The 22,307-nt window shown below is 36.7% G+C and overlaps 1 protein-coding gene across 1 annotated transcript; it reads left to right on the plus strand.

Annotated features, from left to right (window-relative positions):
* Positions 1-1,421: 1,421 nt before the first annotated feature.
* LOC140240626 (gamma-aminobutyric acid type B receptor subunit 1-like) lies at positions 1,422-20,333 on the plus strand. Its single transcript, XM_072320380.1, has 18 exons — positions 1,422-1,766; positions 2,308-2,445; positions 3,248-3,418; positions 4,376-4,477; positions 9,240-9,305; positions 10,235-10,447; positions 11,300-11,389; positions 12,277-12,429; positions 13,076-13,139; positions 13,451-13,528; positions 14,386-14,536; positions 15,215-15,356; positions 15,858-15,971; positions 16,534-16,659; positions 17,547-17,724; positions 18,412-18,581; positions 19,588-19,713; positions 20,187-20,333. The coding sequence occupies exons 1-18, from the start codon at positions 1,422-1,424 to the stop codon at positions 20,256-20,258; spliced, it is 2,499 nt and encodes an 832-aa protein (XP_072176481.1). The 3' UTR covers positions 20,259-20,333.
* The last annotated feature ends 1,974 nt before the right edge of the window (positions 20,334-22,307 follow it).

Consider the following 22,307-nt stretch of genomic DNA (forward strand, 5'->3'; position numbering starts at 1 on the left):
ACTGACTTGCTTTTTTCCAATATCCTTTATTAATGTCAAGTCCGCCACCTCTCTGGCACGTGAAATTGATTTTCAACGCCCCGCTTCTTAGAGAGTATCGCGTAAAGCTTCTCCACCGATGTTGTGCAGACAACGGTCAGAAATTTAATACCATTCGTTGCCATGGATTTGCTGTTCCTATTTGATCTGCTCTTTGCATTAATTGAGCGGAGTGAATGGAAAAATTTCATCGAAGAGAAAAAGAACTCTATGGCGCAATATATAATATATTAATAATACCTCTGCAATATTCAAGTCATTTCTTATTATATCTTTATATGAAAGTAAGCTTTCGAGGAATATGTGTCTATAACTCTTAATATGACCTGCGAATTGACTTTCTCAAATTGATTTGCAAATTGACTTCGCCTTTCAAGCGTTGATAAAATTTTATTTGCTCACATTTCACACAAAAACGCTATAATCACGTTTCAAGAGTCTATCACTTGATCTTAATTTTGTGTTACTGGTCAGCGTGGTTGGCAAAGAAAATTAGTGCTGTGTTGGTTTACACCAGATATCACAAATGCATCATGTCTGTTCTTTTTTTCCTGGGGCCCGTTTCATAAACTTGTCATCAGTGACAAGTTGTCATAGATGTGACAAGCTACTGAAATCCTTGCATCTGATTGGCTGAGAGCAAATAAGTTTTGGAATAACATCTCCGTACTGAAACAATTCTTCTAAAGTATGAATCACTCAAACTGCTCATTCAAAGCGTTTAGATCATTTCATGTTATAAGAGAGATGTAGTTGATTTTTTAACCTTTCCCTAAAATACAATTCGGTTTACTACTGCAAAATATGTTGGTGTTTGAAAATAATATTATGTTTCAAGCGTCGTTACAATTGATAAAATAATAAGGACCTGTCAACCTAATTCTGAGTAGCATTCTGTGTAGTTGCGACTATTGTTTAAAAAAAATTGTTTTTATCTTGATAGTCTGTATCTGATTCGTGCACCTAGAATTTGATTCATTTGCAGCATTTCTGTACGTGGAGGAAAACAGTATAACACAGAATAACACAGAAGCACAAGAAACTAGAAATAAAAGCCTCGAGTGAGAAAGATGTATGATAGTTGGAGCTTCTATTCCGCGCAATTTAGTCGAATCAATTCATTAATAACTATTTTCATTCCACGTCCTACATCTTGGATGGAATGTCACAAACATTCAAACCATCGAGTGCATTTAGATAAATGAAGTGAATATTGCATACAGATCATCATCACAATATTACGATAAAACATGATTTTGTTACACATACAGCAGTATAATTTGCGCACAAATTATGACTTCTTCAATTGATGGAAAAGTAGCCATTAGTTGATAGAATTATTATGTTAATTCTGTTTTCGTGGCTCACTTTCTATCAGGAACATGTCGCAGCATCGAACCATTTGCTTCACTATCGTCCTTCCAGTCATCATTCAACTCTTGTCGTCGTCGACCACGGCTTCGACAACCCTGGAGCGATGGAGAAACTGCACACTGACTAAGGACATCTGGCCGAACGAGGCACGCTGGTCCAGCGATGTTGACCGCCAAGAAGCCGTTAATCGTCATCGAAACTCGACTCCGCTCTACATCGCCGGATTTCTCCCTTTCAGCGACGAGTTCAACGACCAGCTCGTGTGCACGGTCCTTATGGCCGTCGATCACGTGAACGCTCAACCGAATCTTCTGGAGGACTATGAGCTGCGAATTCTCTGGAATTGGACGCAGGTAAGTAGCGATTACCAGAACTTTATTCACAATGACAACACTGCTATGACCATATTGTGTATGGACATAATGATTTCATTGTTGCATTATTCCTCGTGCTTAAAGTGAAATTCACATTGACATAGTACAATTTTATTTGTTTAGAGATAAGATTGTTATAGAATAAATAAATAGTGCATGCGCAAAACTTCATTCCCCTAAAACAAAACTCGGATTGAGCTTTAATATAAAAATGGTCTTAAGTTGCTTAGAATTATAATTCGAACGCGTTGATTCTAGTGACGTAACATTTTGAGCTCGATGTAATGGCCCATGGAACGTTTTTCATGGGAATGACTCTCTTCACTCTACCCCGAACCCGAACCCAGGACCCCGACCCATTTACGATGGGACTTTTGTGTTTCCATCTACGTCCAAGGCTAGCGTTCTTAGTTGATTAAATTACGATCTTGAAGGTTTCAGTTTCCCATTTGCTTTCATTATTCATGTTACCTGCCTTACAAGTGAGGATTTCGATATCCCATTCTCGTTTGTACGTCAGGCTCATCCAGCACCGGCGCTTCAATACCTGTATGACGTCATCTACAAATCGCCTCAAGTTGTCATGGCGTGGGGGCCTACCTATTCAAGGGTAGGGGAAGTCATCAATCGAGTGGCAGCGGAATATCACCTCGTGCAGGTCCGTGACGATGACGTGAAAATAAAGACATGATTCACAGAACAATAACAAATGAAAAATATGTAAAATTATTTATTTTGAAATAACTTCATAAAAAATGACAATGAAAATACTGGAATTTATCATTCAAGTTATCTCCACTGATTTATTAACATAGGCCTACACACACATGAACACACATGCACACATTATTTTACAGTATATATATATATATATATATGCGAAAGGAAGGAGTAGCTTTGACATCATTATTCCTCTCACTGTTCCTCCTTTTCGGAGGAATCATATATATATATATATATATATATATATATATATATATATATATATATATATATATATATAATTTAATATATATATATATATATATATATATATATAAATATATATATATTTATATATTTCGCAAAACATTATCCCAATTCACCAGTATGTGAATCTCATTAGAAGATCCAGCTGAGGCACCCGGCTGGTTGTTATTCATAATTCTCTACCCCAAAAAGGAACATGCGCATAAAGAGTTGAAAGGTTGGTCCGTCGGGTATTCGAGCTTGAATCTGCCTGAATCGCCATGACGTCTCCGTGGCCGAGCGGTTTAAGGCGTTGTTGTTCCATGCCAAAGACCCGGGTTCGATTCCCGGCGGAGACCACTTTTTCAACTCTAGCGCTTTTCCGGAAAGGAGGAACAGTAAGAGGAATAATGATGTCAAAGCTACGCACCGATTTCTCCTTCTTTTCTCATATTTATATAAAACGTATGTCATCAATATCTTTGTGTCCTGTGTCCATACAAAACAAACAGGTTGGAATAGCGCAATTTCAGGCCAATGACCAGCTGGTGGAGAACTATCCATACACGGTTCAGATCTACCCAGCGAACTCGGTCTTCAACCCAGCAAGAATCGCTCTTCTGAAAGCCATGGGCTGGAGACGAGCGGCGATCGTTTACCAGAACGTCAACCTATTTCGAGATGTAAGCCATCTTTCCTACACGAAAGTCGAAATATCTCTGAAAAAAAGAATAATAAAAAATAGATAAATAAAATCTGGGTCCCATTTCGTAAAAGATGTTTGGATAGCAACTCTTGCTGGAATAGCAATGTCTCGTAGCAACAGCCAACCAGGAAGCAGGACTTTTGTCATTACCATGACAACTGACATTACCGTGAGAGTTGCTATCATAGCAACTTTTTGTTTTTTTAATGAAATGGGGCCCGGAAGGCGAGGGTATAGGTCCATCGTCTGCAGACGAAAGTAATAAGAAATCGAGTCACATACAATGATAACACTGTAATAAGTAACAGAATAGCCTACTCTGTCACCTTTGGCAGTTGCAGTTTGCCTTATCACACACAGAACCTCTTGTTTACGCATGCATTACACAAGTGTATAGTTGTTATTATTTTACGTCTCCTAAATTTTCTCTCCGAACCAGTATTATCCAATTCTAAGTGTAAATTAACATCTGAAATAGCTACTCCAAGTCACATTTTTTTTTAAAACTTGTATAGGCTATTTCAAGGTGATTCTATCATGTCTATTCTCCATTTCATTTTGATGTAGAACCAATAAGTGCCTGTCAGCACCTCAGCAATATCCGTAATACCGTCTTAGTATTACAATGTGCATAATTATGTGCATTAAATATATCCAATTTTGTTTTACGAAAATTATTATACTTTTTCAGATTAGATGGCGGAACAATATGTTTACAATAATTATCTCTGACTTGAAGGTATTTCTTTTTTCCATCGGATGCTATTTCATGCATCCCAATTTCTCTTATAGCCTACATAATGACTTCAATATCAATAGATAAAGTCATCTTTTAACTGTTAAATGATAAGTTGATATCATATTATATAGGCCTAATTTATGTTTGGTTCATGATCAATCTCATCATTATTTTGTTTTTCTCTCTCCATCATAGGAAATGGAGGAATTGGCTATGATGATGCAAGCCGAGGGAATGAACACCATTGCCATAGAAACCATCAACGATGATCCGCGTACAAACATCGAGAGCTTGAAGGTAATGAGGAGAATTAATTCATTGAGAAATACGCATAAGAGCATAACAAAGACAGATACAAACACTGTCAAATATCATAATCTGTCACGTACGTAAACCTTCAGGTAAAAAACAAAAACAAAACAAATGCAGACAGTCAGCTTTGCACGTATCTATGTATGATGACAATGGGATATGACAACGAGAAGAGCAATACATTGTGATTGGCTGTGGGAAATGTATTTGCATGTTGTAATGGTATGTGCCCATAAATTAATGAGCACATTACATGTAAAATCGTTCATTCAATATAACATTATCAAATTGGTACCACTGGTCTCCATCAGAATATATCTAATACGTATAATTTGCCCCAGGATAGTTATCATTTTATACAGTCTTACCAGATTATTTTTGTCAAGCCTTAACACAATAAAAGATTGTTATGAATATGCATTATACATTTTGTACAAAGTGGGTGTGGCCTGTTCGGCCGACGTCGGAGAAGAAAGATTGATCGAGAGTGGGACGATGGTGATTGAGGCGAGAAAAGAATACTGTGACGTTTTCTTGCTACTTTAAGTCTGATATCATGGTGGTGGTGATTTGTTTTTGTTGTCAGAATGTGTGACATGTTGTTTTGCCACCAAGTATTTTCCTCCCTTACGTGATAAGTTATAGGCTGCTATTTCATTTTTCATTGAGAAAACTGCCGAACGTATCTAACATCGGTCAAGATAGTCACTTGATATCTGCATTTTCTGTGATATTTTATACCTCTGTCGATATTGTTTCCGTGTTTGCCTGCATTTGTGTGTGCATTTCTTCTATGATTCAGGAAAAATTTAGGTTGTTGTTGTTGTTTTGTTTTTTTATTGGGGATTACATTGTTTAGTGATCGGGTGATGAGATAAAAAAAAAGTGAAAGATAGGAATATAGATAATGATGCTCCTACTATTACTTGCGTAAATGAAACTCTTTGACACGGGGCTCGCCGCTTGGAATAAAAGAAACCTTAAAGAAATCGCATATTTCATTCATTATAATCATGATTTCTCTCGGGGTAATCTTATACACTGAATGAAAATAAAAGTAGCAAAACAGTTTCCTATCTGACCAGCACGTTTAGGATACCTGTCTCCTCCCCTAGCATTTCTCCGAAAAGTGCAACAGTGATGATCAGGACATCATAAGACTTACTTCATGACTTGTCTACGGGAAGGAGGATGCTTGTGCACAGTGCCCACTAATGTATTATTTCTTGTGAATATAACATGATATCATAAGTTTCGAATATGAACGTTTCTTGTGTCTAATATTATACATTTTCGCGAATATTTCCTTGATTCTAGATTAGAAGCAATCAGAAGTTATGCATTCATTTATTTACATTTCTTTTACTCACTATGTTGATTATAAATGAGACTCTGTGTTCTTCAAATTAAGTATAGTTTCCTTGTTTTTAATGGAGGAACAAAAATGCAGTTGTAATGTTTAGGCCTTCACCGTTTCATATCTAATATGTTTGGCGGAGGCGAATAGCTGATCAAGTATTCATGGTATTGAGTCAATTTATGATCGAAACCCTATCATGCCTATTCGAGCATTCTGCATAACGTCAGATTTTTTTCTGTACGAAAATGCATTTGTATTTGAGAATCCCTTGAAGTATATCAACTCGAAATCGAATTAAATCACACTAAGACATAGCAAAAAAAAAAGAAAAAAAAAAGAAAGAGAACCGAACAGATACAATTTTGTTCATGTGACGGAAATTAGAACCAGACGAAAAAAAAAAAGGAAAAAAAAAACATGCAGGAAGAAAACCGGTAATTCTGTCAGTGTGTATTCAGTGGTACGATAGCGTGAATCCTGAATAGGATTATCTTGATTACATGAATCTCTGACGGATGAATTGAAAACTGTCAAAAGGTCTCCTCTGTGCGGTGGAAAGGTTTCTCGTAGATGGGATGAGTTTCTCGTCAATGGCTGAATGGATCAGAATAGTGCCGTACGGTTGTGTTTTGTTTGGCTTTCAGGATACATCGGGCTTTTGTAGTTCTCACTTTCTCGCTCACGTACTCTTAGACAAAACAAGACGCCGCATTCATCACGAATGTGCGGAATAAAGGTGGATTTTGTAATGCGTAAAGAGAACAAAAGTGGAGGGATGGCTGGTCTGTTTTTGAGCTTTCTGCTACTTGCGCAGTCATTTTCATTTTCTGTTTTTTTTTTATTTCATTATTTTTCTTTTTTTATAGACGACCCGTCGTGAATCAATGTTGGTGCCTTTGAGTTTGGGAGAAACGGGAGTAATGAAATACCGCCGAATTCTTTTTTTGCTTCCGGAGCGGCCTTCTTATGGCTCTGCAAATTAGTTTTTCAGGATAAAAAAAGAGAAACATATTGTAGCCACCTACAATACGGCACAAGCCCGCTCATAGCAGATCAGAGGACTGATGAAAATAGTGAATACAATGTATGTTCGGCAGTGTAATTTTTTTTTGCTGCTTTTTTTGATAAAATATAATGTTGAATTTTGTTTAGATCGGGTAAAAATGCATTATTCAGTGCATTATTTTATGAGATATACATGTCTTGTGTGCAAAGGATTTCAATGGATTTGTTTGAAAGGGGAACAAGAGGATAACCCATGGTTCATTAAAAAAAAGAAAAAAAAATCCGAATCCCTATGTATCACCCAGAAAAAAATAACATGTACGACCTTTCCTAAACATAACAATACAATATAATACAAATGTTATATCATCAATCAAAATAAAAGATTATGCAATGTATTATATATATATGTATGTATATATATATATATATATATATATATATATAGTATATACATACACACACACATACACACACACACACACACACACACACATATATATATATATATATATATATATATATATTATATATTAAAGAGAGAGAGAGAGAGAGAGAAAGGGAGGGGTAGAAAGATAACCAGGACTTGCAGGTAAGCTTATATTTATTCACAGAAACTGAAACTGATTGCCACAATGAATGCCTATCTGGACTATTTTGGAGTTTAATTTATATATTTGTCCTTATTCTGTTCGAATCTATTATTGCTTTTTGTCTTTCTTCCCTATATCTTCTGTCCAAACCGTTGAATCATGAGCATTGAATGCAGTTAATATATCTTGCATGTTCTAACAAAGTCAATATCTGAAAATACTTACAGTTCTTCATGAAGTGCAGACAGGTGGCAAAATTTCCGGTTTGTTTGCAGATGAATGAAGGAATGAATGTATTTTTATTTTGAATTCTCTCATAGATGTATACATTTTCTCGTAATGATAGATTATTGACTACTTTAAGATCCTAATGTTACGTAAAAAGGTTTTGAAGTCTCTCATAGATGTATACATTTTCTCGTAATGATAGATTATTGACTACTTTAAGATCCTATAGTAACGTTAAAATGTATCGAAGTATCTCATAGATGTATACATTTTCTCGTATTGATAGATTGTTGACTATACTTAAAGATCCTATCGTAACTTAAAAAGGTTTTGAAGTCTCTCATATAGATGTATACATTTTCTCGTATTGATATATTATTGACTACTTTAAGATGCTATAGTGGCATAAAAAGATTTTCATGCGAGCTGCATGTTTGATTATTCATACTTAAACTGCCAAAGAAACATTATTTTTTTTGGTGTGTGTGTATGTGAACAGGGAGGCAGTTGCCCATGTGCTCTCAATACGATAAGAACATGTTTCTATCTACGCTGTCTCCTTCGTTATCGTAACCAGATCTTGTCAATATTTCGATGATATTGTAGCGAGCAGCTATAATACACGTCACATACATAATTATACTATACCTTCATTCTTTGGTTGCAGTATTGCTGTACACTATACACACCTCCAGCTCTCCTGAATAAGATATACAAAATCTAATAGATAAATAAATTAAATTGCAGCGAGTGTCAAATCCAAAAGAACAAGGAGTGATGGCTTTGTGATTGCCTTTTAATCTCTCTCCCTCTTAATTAATTAATTAATTAATTAATTAATTAATTAATCAATTCATTCATTCATTCATTCACTTTGCCATTCCGCAATATAGGCGAAAGGTAATTCACTTAGTCCAGCGCATTTGGTTATTAAAGTAAAAATTATTTATGGGGGGGGGGTGGCATTATACGCGTCAATGTCTGATGCAGACATTCGATGAATTAACCTGAATGATTAAAGAAAAAACTCCTCAATATAAAAAAACAACAACAAACAAACAAAAAACAAAAAACCACCACCAACAACAACAAAAACCTACTGGAGGTTTACTGGAAAACTACTGGTATAGGTTTACGAACTTGTAACAGCATAACAAAAAGCGTGGTTGGTCTTTAAGGTCATTGCGGTATCTGAACAAATGAGTAATTGGTTTCATGATAAAAAATAATCTCTACAATTGTTTAGCCTGTGTGATGTCACAACAATTAACTCATTATCACTCGTCATACATTGATAATCATTTTCTTTCAAATTTGAGAACCATCATTTGTCACTGTAAACAGAAATCAGTATGCAATAGTGTAAATTTCATTTCAAATCCGCTGCTTTCTATATACATGATACACTGTAATATATGGAGCCTTTTTGAGGATTGAACAGGCCAGCTACTGTGGAAGCTGTAAGATTCTTTATCCCTAATAACATAGCTTTATTGTAAGTGATAATGACGTAGGGATTTCCTTGTCTGATTTCTGTTCCCTGTTTTTAACTTCTTTTCAGCGCCATGATGCCAGAGTAATTTTCCTCAGCGTATACCAGGACACGGCGACCAGGGTATTTTGTGAGGTACAGCAAACTTTAAGGAATCTCCACAGAATTCGGCAACTAAACCTTATATAGCGAAAGAAATGAGTCAACAAAATTATGTAAGACCATCTTTATTTGTTACGACTGATTTTTGTTTTATCATTTACAACCCTCTGTATAAATATACAAATTTGTGCAGAGTATTAATTTTGTACTTGTCGCTGGCATGCAGGAACACCTCAAGCAGGTTATTTCTCGTGGCAATGACACAGTGAACTTATTGGAAGAAAACATCCAGACTCTGAAATTCCAACAGAGGATGCTGACATTGATAAAAATTATGAAGTTATTATTGAAGCTATGAAAGTGAGCATCATTCTGCAATGCACAATGCCAAACTTTTTGCAAAAGTCACATGATGATACCAAAGCTGGGTGTAATGGGAAACCAATAAGAAGAAGAAGAGAAAGAAGAAGAAACTTGAAGAAGGAGGAGGAGGAGAAGAAGAAGAAGAAAACAGGCTTTATGCTTGATGGTAACACAAACTCGTAGGTTTCACATGTGGGTGTCATAGGCCTATACGTGCCAAATTTGTTTACGCGTCATGTGCCACGCCAGCTCTTCCCTTACATCATAGCAAGAGGAAGCATGTGTTTGAAAGTGTTACTGTATAAGTATTCCTTATATAGAAGATATAAGCATACGTGTATATATCTATCACGTATTGGTACATTGACATCAGTGCAATATGGTAATATCTTGCGACTTACCAAGGTAATTAGAAATCTCTCAGTAGTGCGCGGGTTTGTCAATGTTGGCTCAAGTAGAACAAGCAAACTCCATTCGGAAAGTTTGACATATAATCTGTACGCTTTCTCTCTTCTCTGGCCAAGGAAGAGCAAGTATACTCTTCATGTTTTATCACGTGACAAATTTTTAAAACTTATCCAAATTACCCTCGAATATAGGCGTATCGGCAGGGTCTCTATGGCCCAAAATATGTCTGGATCTTGATGGGGTGGTACCACGCCAACTGGTGGGGCGTCGAGACCGAACAGTTCCTGGAGAACGGGGAGAACTTCTGCACCGTGGCGCAGGTGGACGAAGCGGTGGAGGGGTACCTCAGTATGAGAGGCTTCGAGATCCAGCAGGACTTGTCCAAGATCAACTTTAACGGAATCGTGAGTCCGACACACCAGTATCTATAAAGGAAGAGCGTTGAGAAATTTGTTTGGCAGAACTTAAAAAAACTGGGAGTCTATGATTCAAATAAACGTTCTCAATAAGCTTTCATTACAGACGGTCCGGCATGAAATTATTTAGTGACAACTATATATGACTACTCTACTTTTTGTCGACCTTACACCACTATTTGGGGGAGGGGGGTGAAAATTATGAGACTGTATATTTAAACATCTCGTTTAATTTCATAAATCATCCGCAATTTCATCGGAAATAACTTTTCATAAAAACCAGCGACAACATCACTATAAGATTGTGTAGTGACACTTGCGCTGAGTTTTCCATATTTTGTTTCACTGTCAACCTGAAATGGTCAGAAATTCTGATTCAGAGCAAGGGGCTAGCCTTGAAGTGACGTTTGAAGTGATATTATTACGCGATCCATCTACCTTATCGACAGCGCAGTTTTCCACGATCGTGACAACGATAAAAGCTGCACTGGTCACGGGTTTCCTCATTATGTCAAAACTGGATAGCCTTCATCTTGCTCATTCTTCAACTGCCTGATATGAGATGACACATGGCGGAGGAATGGAACACAAAGAACAAGCAGCCAACTCATGTCATATATTCACACAAGAATAGATCGGTTGACTTGAATACAGTATGGTGTTGTATGGATCAGGTTAACTGTGCAAGGCAACAAAAAGTTCACAGAAATTGAATGTTGTTGACTATTTATAGAGACTTAATGTTGTCACAAAAGTGCGCTCACACTATTTCGTGTTTTTTTTTCCTTCCTGTGGCGACTCGTGACTTCCGTAAATCATTCGCTCACGTTTCTCTTGTAGTACCCCGATTCTGATCGTCTGGAGTTTTTCAGCCATCTTCAGCGTGAGCTCCTCATCACCGGTGCGTGTGATTCCTATGGATACGACCAGGTCAGCATAACCAATGTATTAGTTGAACATAATTAGCTGAACGTGTATTAACTGAACATTATCCCATTTTACATGAACGCATTGTGCAGCACTGCTTTGTAACTAACAATTTTGTTACAATAATGGGGCGACAGGATTTAAAACCATTATAAGAGTCTCCATTCATCTTGAGGTTCTTGTGAGTATTAACAGGCTTCCATTTTCAGACATTATTCCATCAAGAACTATTCTAAATTTCCATTACTTAGTATTTGACTTTAACTAACACCTAACTTGTTCAGTCTCAGGTGTTTGAAAGATGAAGAAGTTTAATTCTCAAACCTACACCGAGACAGATAATTGGCAGGACTGTTTAATTGTGCCATTAAAAGAAACAGACAGTTCATCGTCACCTGGAGAATCGTTATGGACCTTCTGCACTATAATAGCACCACTGAACAGATCAATTAGGTTATAAATCTATATATGAATATAGAACATCATGGCCGGTGACAGAATTGAGATTGTCTCGTTCAATCCCCATATTTTCTCCTGAGCCGTTTGCAACTGGTGTCTTCTTTTCGAGTATTTGCGATGTATAATCATCATCATAATCGAGACAATCACATGATGACTTGCAACGAAAAAACTTCCTTCCATGAACCCGCTTTCTATACATGAAAACAACAATCATTTCACGAGCTTCAAAAAGAGTAGAATGGTCTATAATATTATGCATTGCCACAAAAGTTCTCTATAGGCCTAGAGTAATGCCATATACGAATAACAGCTTTAACGATCACGTCACGAAACTGCCAAAATAACGTCCTTCTAACCCAAGCATCATCATCCTACTCTCACAAAGCTGCATAATGTCATCTTCTCATTCGTTCCTGATCGTGATCCAGATCATGACTATAGCTCTGGCGCTGAATGCGTCGGCCAGCGTGATCGAGGCTCGATACCCCGGCCTCTCTCTCGGCAGCTTCACGTACGACAGCCCCCAGCTAGCCGACATATTCCTGGAGGAGGCCAAGAAGATACAGTTTGTAGGTTTGACGGTGAGTGCGATTCCATATCGTTAGCAGAAAGGAACAACATTGCAGTGGAGCTGACATACTTGTAATACTCCCTTGGGGTGCTGTTCGTTATTCCGAAGGTTCGATATTCCGAAGGTTCGTTATTCCGAAGATTCGTTAATCCGAAACACGCAAATTCCCTATACCTAGAGGTTCGTTAATCCGAAAATGAAAAAGGGTTCGTTAATCCGAACATTTGTGGCGTTATTCTGAAGGTTCGTTATTCCGAAGATTTGTTCATCCGAAAATGAAATTCGGAAAAACGAACCTTCGGAATAAGGAATCTTCGGACTTAAGAGCCTTCGGAATAACGAACCTTCGGAATAACGAGCTGTAACCCTCCCTTGCACTGAGCCCGGTGTTCCCTGTTTTTTCGGTGAATCAACAAGTCAGTGTCAACTTCAATATACATATACCACGACAAATAAACAATCAACAGTTTACCTCCAGACGGTTCATACTAGTTACATATTTTCCCGTGTACATTTGTGTGTGTGTGTGTGTGTGTGTGTGTGTGTGTATGTATGTGGTTTAGAAGTCAGAAAGAAACGTATAGGCCTACGTATCTTGGCGTCACCTAGGCATTTAGACTATACTTTGATAGTTGTTGATCTTTTCACTTTTTAAGGGACCTGTTGCGTTTGACAGCATTGGAAGTCGGGAGAGCAACGCCGTGATTCAACAATTACAAGGTAAAGAATTCAAAGTGAAATGCGAAGAGTAATCATATGTCCTAAAAAAAAAAATAATAGAGCTGCAATTACATAATTGTGAAAACGTCTTAAACACACTCAATGCGATGCTAGGTTTATGATTATTTCGGTTTTGATAGAACAGTCACGACAGTGTAGATTATTATTTTCTCTGGAAAACTGTTGTAGGTTCTGGGATCCTGAAACTTGACAATTTGACAAACTACCAAGAGACCACGATGTAAAAGGCAAAAAGTGAAATGGTATTATGAGAATTGACGTATTTTATTATTTTCTTTGTATTCCTACAGGAGGTAACGTGGAGCAGGTAATGGTGTTCGACAGGACTACAGACACATTTCGAATGAAACTGGAATTCCAGTGGGGAGGTACGGAAAATATAGCATATAGTGTTCATCTCTTCACGACCTTTTCTGTTATGCTTTTCATTGCATGTCCAGAGATTTAATGTACTCTCGTTGTATCGATATTTTCAATAAATTGTGGCTTATCTTTTAATTTCCGTACTTATAGTATGAAATATGTTGAGGTTTAAACTTGAGCATCAGTATTTCTCCGAATCTTTAGATAAGAATTCAAGGATTTCAGTTGTATAGGCACTTTTGGTTGTGGGTTCGTGTTTTCAGTTCCAGACTTTTAGGAATATCGTGTTTGACTCAACTCGTTTCTTCTTAAATTGATGCAAGTGTCTTGAACTGAGTATATCTTGCATGTTTCCATTTTGATATGATTAATAAAAGACGGGAAACATGCCATTTATGCTCGGTCTAGGGAAAAGTTGCATTTTAATGTTTTTTCATCTTTCCAATTTTGTACAGTAGAATGGTTGACAGACGATGAAACTGGGAGAATCTTGGTTTGGAAGGTTTTTTTTTTTTTTTTTTTTTTCTTGCGCGTATCCACGTAGTCTGAAGAAAATAGTAGAAATGTATATTATCATAAAATATATGGCACATATCTAAATATTCTTCTGGCCACGTAAGCGCTGATCAGGGAATTATGAAGCCATACACGTTAACATTAGCAGTCCTTTTAAGCTCCATAAAAAAAGAATACGTTTTTGTTATCACCAGTGTAATATAAATTGTGTCAAATTTTCTGCTTCCTTCTCAGTAAGGAGACGTTAATATTTTACGCGTAAGTTCTGGGTGTTTTGTGAATAGGTTAAGCAAAAACATGAAATCAAAATGAACGGTATTTAAAAAAAATAAATCTTACCAAATAGGTACAATCACACCAGTGGACGGCCCTAAGGAGAGGATGGTAGGCATTGTGATTGATGACGTCAATCGAGTCATCATCTTCACCGCTGCCTCGCTTGGTATCGTCCTTGCCTGCATATTCCTAGCCATTAACATCGTCAACAGAAAAAGAAGGTAAATATCGCTTACATTGTCACGAGGCTGATATATCACTAGAATGACATTGCCTTCTGATATCGTTTAGTTGTTGAAGATCTCTAATCCGATGTAAAGCACAGGGTGTAAGCTATAAGAGCAAATGAATGTACAGAAACTTGATGTTAAACAGTTCATTTACCACTGAAGCTATCATTATGTGTACGACTATAGAAGAAGAAGAAGAAGAAGAAGAAGAAGAAGAAGAATATATTGCCAAGAAAAAAAAAAAGACGAAAGACTTGATAAGAAAAATTCCGGATTGTAGAATAAAGTGTTAATTTTTGGCGTTCTCACAACTTTATGAAATAGAATTAAAGGGCAATTAAAGGACACCACTTAGAAATATTTTCACCTATTTTGGTGTATACAAATATATGAAATATGAACACATGATTATTAAGTTATTAGTACTATGACTGTACGCATATTACAAACAATTTTTTTTTGATTATCACTGATCAATCAATGAAAGAACAAATTTGTCAATTTGGATCAGTTCAAAGATTGAAAGATGTAAATGGAATGAGTTTTCCATCTCGGCGGATGAACCCTTGAGTGCGTAAACAAAATTGATTTCTTGAGCGTTTAATATTTTGGAGAAAGAAAACCATCCTTAACTTTACTTTATTTTTTTTTTTCTCATCACCTCTACAGAGCTTTGAAGATATCGAGTCCTATGCTGAACAACGTGATTGCTGTCGGAGGCATTCTACTTTATTGCTCCACCTTCCTCCTGAGTATCCTATTTGAGATTCAGGATGACGGAAACTCAATTCTCACTAACTTAAAATGTCAGGTACTGAAAACCAATGGAAGAAACTTGATTCGGAGTTGCGCCCTTGATTAGCGGCCAGAAACTATTTTCTTGCGAATCAGTGTACATGGTGAAAAGGCGACATACTTCATCATTGTATGGACAGAGTATGAAATGAAATAAGAATGCCTATAGAGCTATCAATAAAATAACAAATCCTAAGTATTTTCATTGGTGTGAAAGTCATCCGTGGGACATAACATATCCGTAGGCTTATTTATATAAAGAAAATATCTATAACTAATATGATTGGTCATTTATGTTGTGTTAGAATATCTAATATAATTGAATGGTATATTGCGTTTTTTTTATTGCAATGTATTTAAGACGTACACAAAATTTATATACACATATGAAAGAGGAATATAAAACCAATCAGTTTTATCGAAAATCATTTTAGTTTCTCGTCAATCTTTCCCCTGATATCATACTAATAGGTTATAGCTAAATATCATCTACGTTGTTTGGTATTTCCTAAATCAGAGCGCACTCGTGGTCGCCTGCGTTGGACTTTCCATGTCTTTTGGCGCCCTTTTTATGAAGACATACCGCATTCACCAGATCTACACAAGCGCCATGAAAGTCAGGAAAGTGCTGGTAAGACTTGGTGAAAGTGTTTTTCTCTCATTATCAGAGCAATGTTAAGTCTCTGCGAAATTGTTTTTGTCTTTGTCGTATTAACATGCATAATTGTATCTGATCATTATCGTATTCCAAAATCAAAATCAAAATCAAATCAAATCAAATAAAAAATCAAATTAAATAAAAAAATCGAATCAAATCAAAAGCAAATCAAATCAAATCATATGACGTTCATTGTACTTGTATCTAGGTAAGTTATCATTGTTATAGTAAACTATTTTACGGTTGTATGTTATCACAATGTTAATCGTCAGTGGTAAAAGGCAGGATTAGATTAAGGTTAGGGTTGGATTAAATGCTATTAGTCAGCTTCTTGAAAGCCAAGTGAAGTTCTTTGCATCTTCTATTCCACAGCAACTTCTGAATTTACGCGAAGGTTAATTCGAAATTTGCTGCGAATATTGTAAATTCATGTTACATTCTTAGTCTTGGCGAAATAATGATTAGTCACCTTTTCCTACAACAGTCAATGGATAATGGACTCACTTGTATGTCTTACGAAATTTCCTTTTTTCAGAAAGGACTGACCGATAGCCGTCTCCTCTTTGCCATCTCATGCTTCGTGGTCATTGACCTCGCTTTCTTCGCATTCTGGATGAGTTACGATCCAATGAAGATACAGACAACCACGTATACACCCAAAGTAAGAATAGACTAATACTTGTCAGGCGTCAGGGGCGGATCCAGGAATTCCGTTAAAAAAAAAAAAGTAGGGTGGGGGTGTTGGTGATGGTGGTAGTGGTGGTGGTGGTGGTGGTGGTGGGGGGGGGTGACACCTCTACTAAGTTAAAGGGGGAGGACACGCCCCATTTTTTTCGTTTTATTTATTTTGTTTTAACAAATTTAAGTTAAAGGGATCATAGAGTTTTGGTTGAGACCTTATTTCAGATTTCTAAAATTTTTGGGTTCAAGATAATGAGAAACCTCTTAAGAACTATGAAAGAGCCTGTAATTCCATGAGGAATTCAACGTTTATTTGATGAAAATTGATTTTGAAATGGCTGAGATATCCAAAACAGAGCGATTCTAGTGTGGGACCCACCTTTATTACGATCGCTTTGTTTTACTTTGTTTTTAGATGTTTCAGTCATTCCAAACCCGATTTTCATCAAACAAACTTTGAAATCGTCTTAAAATGGTATGCTCTGTACTATTTCATATGTGTTTTCTTGGTATCTCGCAAAAACTTAAAAGCCCAATTCTCATCTCCACCAATACTGTACCATCTGGGGAGGGGGGGGGGGGGGGGTGAGGCGCCCGGTGCGCCCCCTTTCTGGATCCTCCACTGCATGCACAAATTGTATTAAATTCATTTAGCTCTCATTGATGACGCTTCTGTTTAAACTGTTTGATCACCAAACGTGTTACAAAATACATCAAAACCGACATACATTGTAGATAGCGGCCTACCTCTTCAAATAAACATTTTCCTCTATTGTGCAACAGTCCCTTAGTGAATTTTACGCACATTACGTCCCCATTCGACTAATAATTTCCTTCTCTTTTTTTTTTCAACCAACTTGCGCCAAGTTTGACGAAACCCAGCCAGAAAAAGAAATCTCCCTGGTGCCCACCCTCAACACCTGTACATCGGTCTATATGCTTCCTTTCTTGGGCTCTCTCTGCGTCTACAAAGGCGGGCTGCTGCTTTTTGGTGTCTTTCTGGCGTGGTCGACCAGAAAAGTTCGCATCATGGAACTCAATGACAGTAAGAACACATTTTGATCCCTCGACGGTATAAAAGTAGGAGGCCTACTTTTTTCTTCCTCCTGTGTGATTTCCCTTTGGCTATTATGGTTATGTTTCGCTTCTGCAAGAGGTGTCGTGCAGCACAAGAGGTATACAAATTCAAATTTTCGTTTTGCACCGTATCTGATTACGACTGAAAAGTCAAAACCAAACATGAACTTCGTAATTTCCTCGTAGAGTAATGCTAGCGGTTTGTCATCTTTCACTGCAATAACAACTTTATTGCAGTTTACTCGCTTATTGTAACTCTTTTATAAACTAATGTAAAACTGACATTTCACGTTTTATTTTCATAAAAAATGCTCAAAACCCGCAACGTCAAAAAAAGTCGAGACGCCATATATCGAACTTTTCTCAAAGGAAAAAGTAGGAGACAGAAAAATGTCAGTGGCAGGCCTTATAACGAACGAATTTGTGTATAGCAGCTTCAAACTGCTCAGGAATGTGTGACAGCAACAGCAACAGCGACTTAAAAAAAAAAAAAGGATCACGCCGTCCAATCATCATTGATAGGCCAATGCAGGTTAAGAGGCAAATGTCTCCAAGTTTGTTTTGTTTTTTTGATTTTATTCTTGTTTTTGCTTTTGTTTTATTTTGTTCCTGAGCTAAAATCAACGACAATGTCACATTTCTCAACACTCCTCAGGCAAATACATCGCGCTGTCTGTGTACACCGTTTGTTTGACGTGCGTGATCGCTGTCCCGTTCGCATCCATCTACTACAGCCAGGGAGATATCAACTTCGCCTTCCTGTTCACAGGGGGCGCTGTTGTGGTAGCAGCGACCATCGTCCTGTGTCTGGTATTCGTGCCCAAGGTGAGTAGTGTATATAATCACTCTAAATTTCAGGACCACTGATGTCAGTTATGTCAGTTATGATATTATTACGAATTATCCTCTTGGAGCCAATCATCTTACAAGTTTTCCATGTGGACATCATGCTAAAATCAACGGTGGCTACCCTTTGAACAAACTTTTGAATCAACTTTAAATAAGTTAGAGATGTTTTTGATAAGACTTAAAGCTCTCTACGTGATTGTACTCATGGCCCCTTTCTTTTCTTTTGAACGCACCATTACACTTTTGTTGATATTCAATTTTCCTCGCTATTTTTTTTCTTTTCCTGTCCCTTTTCATCTGGTTAAAACATTATTTTGAAGATTTGTTGTTTAAGCATTTATCTTCAGTAGGTCCATCCATTTCCATTATAACAGAACACAAAAAATTCTGAGTTGAAATGAAATGACGATTATTATAAAATCTGATTTGTACTCTTTACACTATACATAACTATAGTTGAACCTCATATTTTCATTCCATTTCAAATGGAATTGAATCAAATCAAATTGAATCGGATAGAGCTAAATTGAATTTAACTTATTCAATTTGAATTAATTTGATTGGATTGAAAGGGGCTGATTTGAAGTGAAGTATCCCACATTATTTCAAACAAGCAAAGTCTTGTTCTGTACTTTCGTATAACATGCATATGGCAGTTTATTTCAATTTAGCACGGTACGCACTTTACTCGATGGTAGTTCGTCCATTTTCTCGTGCTTGGCTGGAAATAATATGGTAACTCATAGATGCTTAAGTACAGCCAGTCATATTCACAGGTTGATGAAGTTATCCACCCCTCCCCTCATCAACTTGTAAATGAACGCAATGATTATTGCAGTCCATGAGTAGGTGCCAGATTGCGACAAGGTGTGACTTTGCGTGGAAATCTTTCAATGTAGTGATCATTAACATCATAAATTTAAGCCAGCCATTTTACGTATTAAAACCATCGTTATCTTATTCTTTTCGCTGCTCTGCCCAGCTCCTTGCTCTCAACGAACCTGTAGGAGACAGCAAACAGCGTCCCCTCACTACGTCAACATCAACAGACATGGTTTTCGATGATAAGGATGCGGTATTGCAGCGCCTTCAAAGAACATTACAGCAGGTATCCCGAATCAATAACAATTCTATTCTATTTAGTTTTATGTCTATCTTACACCCAAAAGTATTGGCCGTTGCTAATGATAAATAATTCTTATATTTCACATTTTTGTGAAATTTTGAAAGTCTTGTTGAAATTCTCTTTGTGTTTAAAAGCTTTTCGTGTAGGCGAGAAAGGACAGAATGAGGAATATAGCCAGGTATATAAAATGTGCCAACGGTGAACGATTATTACATGAACACTAACAGAAATACAAAACAATGTCGTAGTGAAAAAAAAAGTTTATAGGCCACAAACGAAGTGCAAAAGAACCGTTGGAAGTGAAATACGAATGAAACGAAATTAGGTTTCAAATATAGCTTTTTTAAGTCAATTTGTTTATACTTCTTTTTTGTTACTAAATAGTAACAAAGTGTTTACTGTTCCAAAAATTTCATGGTACATGTGTACCTGTCTTCTTTTCTCATCCACCGCAGAAACTTCAAACACGCAAAGATTTGCTGGAAGAGTTAGCACTGCTGGATCGACTTTACGCGCAGGTTGACTGAAGCAAATCGGATGTCATCACCAGTCACTATTGCGCTACAATGATTGATCAATAGCAATTCAGCTGTTTTGGCTCTGCAGTGACGTGTATATATTCATATTGAGGACAAGCAAACAATTAACGTCATTTTGATTCTGAGATTCATAACAAATTCTTGTCTACGCATTAGACGTTTCTGTGCTCGTCAGTGGCTTCAGAGTTTACATCATGCAAAGGAATAAAAAAAAATAAGAGCTGTAGATTTTACAACACTGAACACTCTTAAGATTTACGACTTCCGATGTGTCTTTTAGAAAGGACCAATTTATTTATCAGATTGTGTCAGTATTTCATGTAATAACATTGACTGCAGACGAGAAATATTATGTAGAGTGTGATTTACAATGCAGTTATATGGCTGCCTGTAATAAAAATGCAGAAAAGGTCAAATGCTCACAAGACAGTGTTTGATTGACGTCAGACCAATTCCTTCACTCTTTTGTTCACTTAACAGCAGCGTATACGTTATACTGATTAAACAAGAAACATTTGACACACATGGATGAAATTTAAAAACTCGTCAATAAAAGTGAAAGAGAAGGAAACTTAATGATTATGTATACATCTATAACAGATCTGATTATGATGACATCACATAAAAGTTGCAATGATTGCAGTTATTTTGACATCGTACAAAATATCTAATAGCTTATATACTGAACAGCGTTCGCATGCGAAGGAAAACTCTGGGAGAATTTAATCCACTCATACTGCGATGATGATGGTCCGTGAGTATGTATAGGCCCTTCCCTGATGCGAATTATACTGATACTTCTAGTCGACCTTTCGAAAAAACAGCAATTTGTTCACCAGTCTTCATCAGTTGCTCCTTTGTCCTTTGCCGCTTTTATGTTTTTCTAAAAAGAAAACAATAAATAGTATCTCAGGGAATATACGTGTAGATAGTCTATACCTAAATGTATTCCAGAGAGGAATAATTCCTATAGTTTGGTATTTCCGCAGATATTGAGGAATGTTGTATTTGTATAGACCAGAACCCAATGTAATGTTTCCCCGTCTTATGTTCCACAGACACAAAGAAATGACTATATAGAGATACATGCTCAGTACACATCTGTCTAGAATATGGCTACGTAACATCAGTTCTTCAAAACAAATGCCCGAAGACTGCTTCAGTCGCAGATTTCGACGTAGAAGCACAGCCAAACTGAAAGACAAAAATGTCTATTCAATATGCAAGACCGCATTTTGAGAGAGCAATTCGATGATAGAGGGGCAGAAAAACCTGTGCTCGTCTCAAAGGTGATTCAATCATCACGGCCAGTTGGCTAATATTGTGTGATTCATAATCAAAACCGCAATTATAGACCGGCAAAAATTGGGATTTGAGCGAAAGCCCTGCAACAACTGCACTTGAGTTTTGGTAACTTTGTTTAGTTGTTTGTTTGTTTTCTTTTATCGAATATTTTGATATTTGTCTATATTTTGTAATCTATTTATGTACTTAATTTAACTTTGTGATGATAATAACTGTGTTGTAAATAAAACTGTAGCAAAACAACAACGTATTGATTGGTTTATAATTTGTATTGATATTTAAATTGATGAAGTATAAATCACGTAAAGTGTCGTGGTGGATATGTAGGTAAAAGTAATGAAAAAAAAAACGATACGAAATTTTCATGATGGAAGTTAACGGTAGAACTGCTAGAAGAACTATATAAAGTGTTAACAGAATGATGTCAGTTCAGCTTCATTCTCGACGTGAGTTCATTATTTGCCATTAACACATGTATTTTTTGATAACTGAGTTTTGTATAAGATATTTGGGAATGTGTTGCATAATTATATTTTGTTCTGTAAGTTATGAAGCTGTCAGGTACCAGAGAACAGAACTTCCGCCTCCCAACTCATCTTTGAGAGATGGACGTCATCGTGTATAGGCCTATTACTTACGAGGAAATACGCAACTTGAATACATTCTTAGGACTAAATTGGACTATGTAATACTTTATTTACAACGATGTTTCTATTATTATTGATTGTTTGC

The sequence above is a fragment of the Diadema setosum genome, chromosome 17, assembly GCF_964275005.1.
Source record: "Diadema setosum chromosome 17, eeDiaSeto1, whole genome shotgun sequence".
NCBI classification, from domain to species: domain Eukaryota; kingdom Metazoa; phylum Echinodermata; class Echinoidea; order Diadematoida; family Diadematidae; genus Diadema; species Diadema setosum.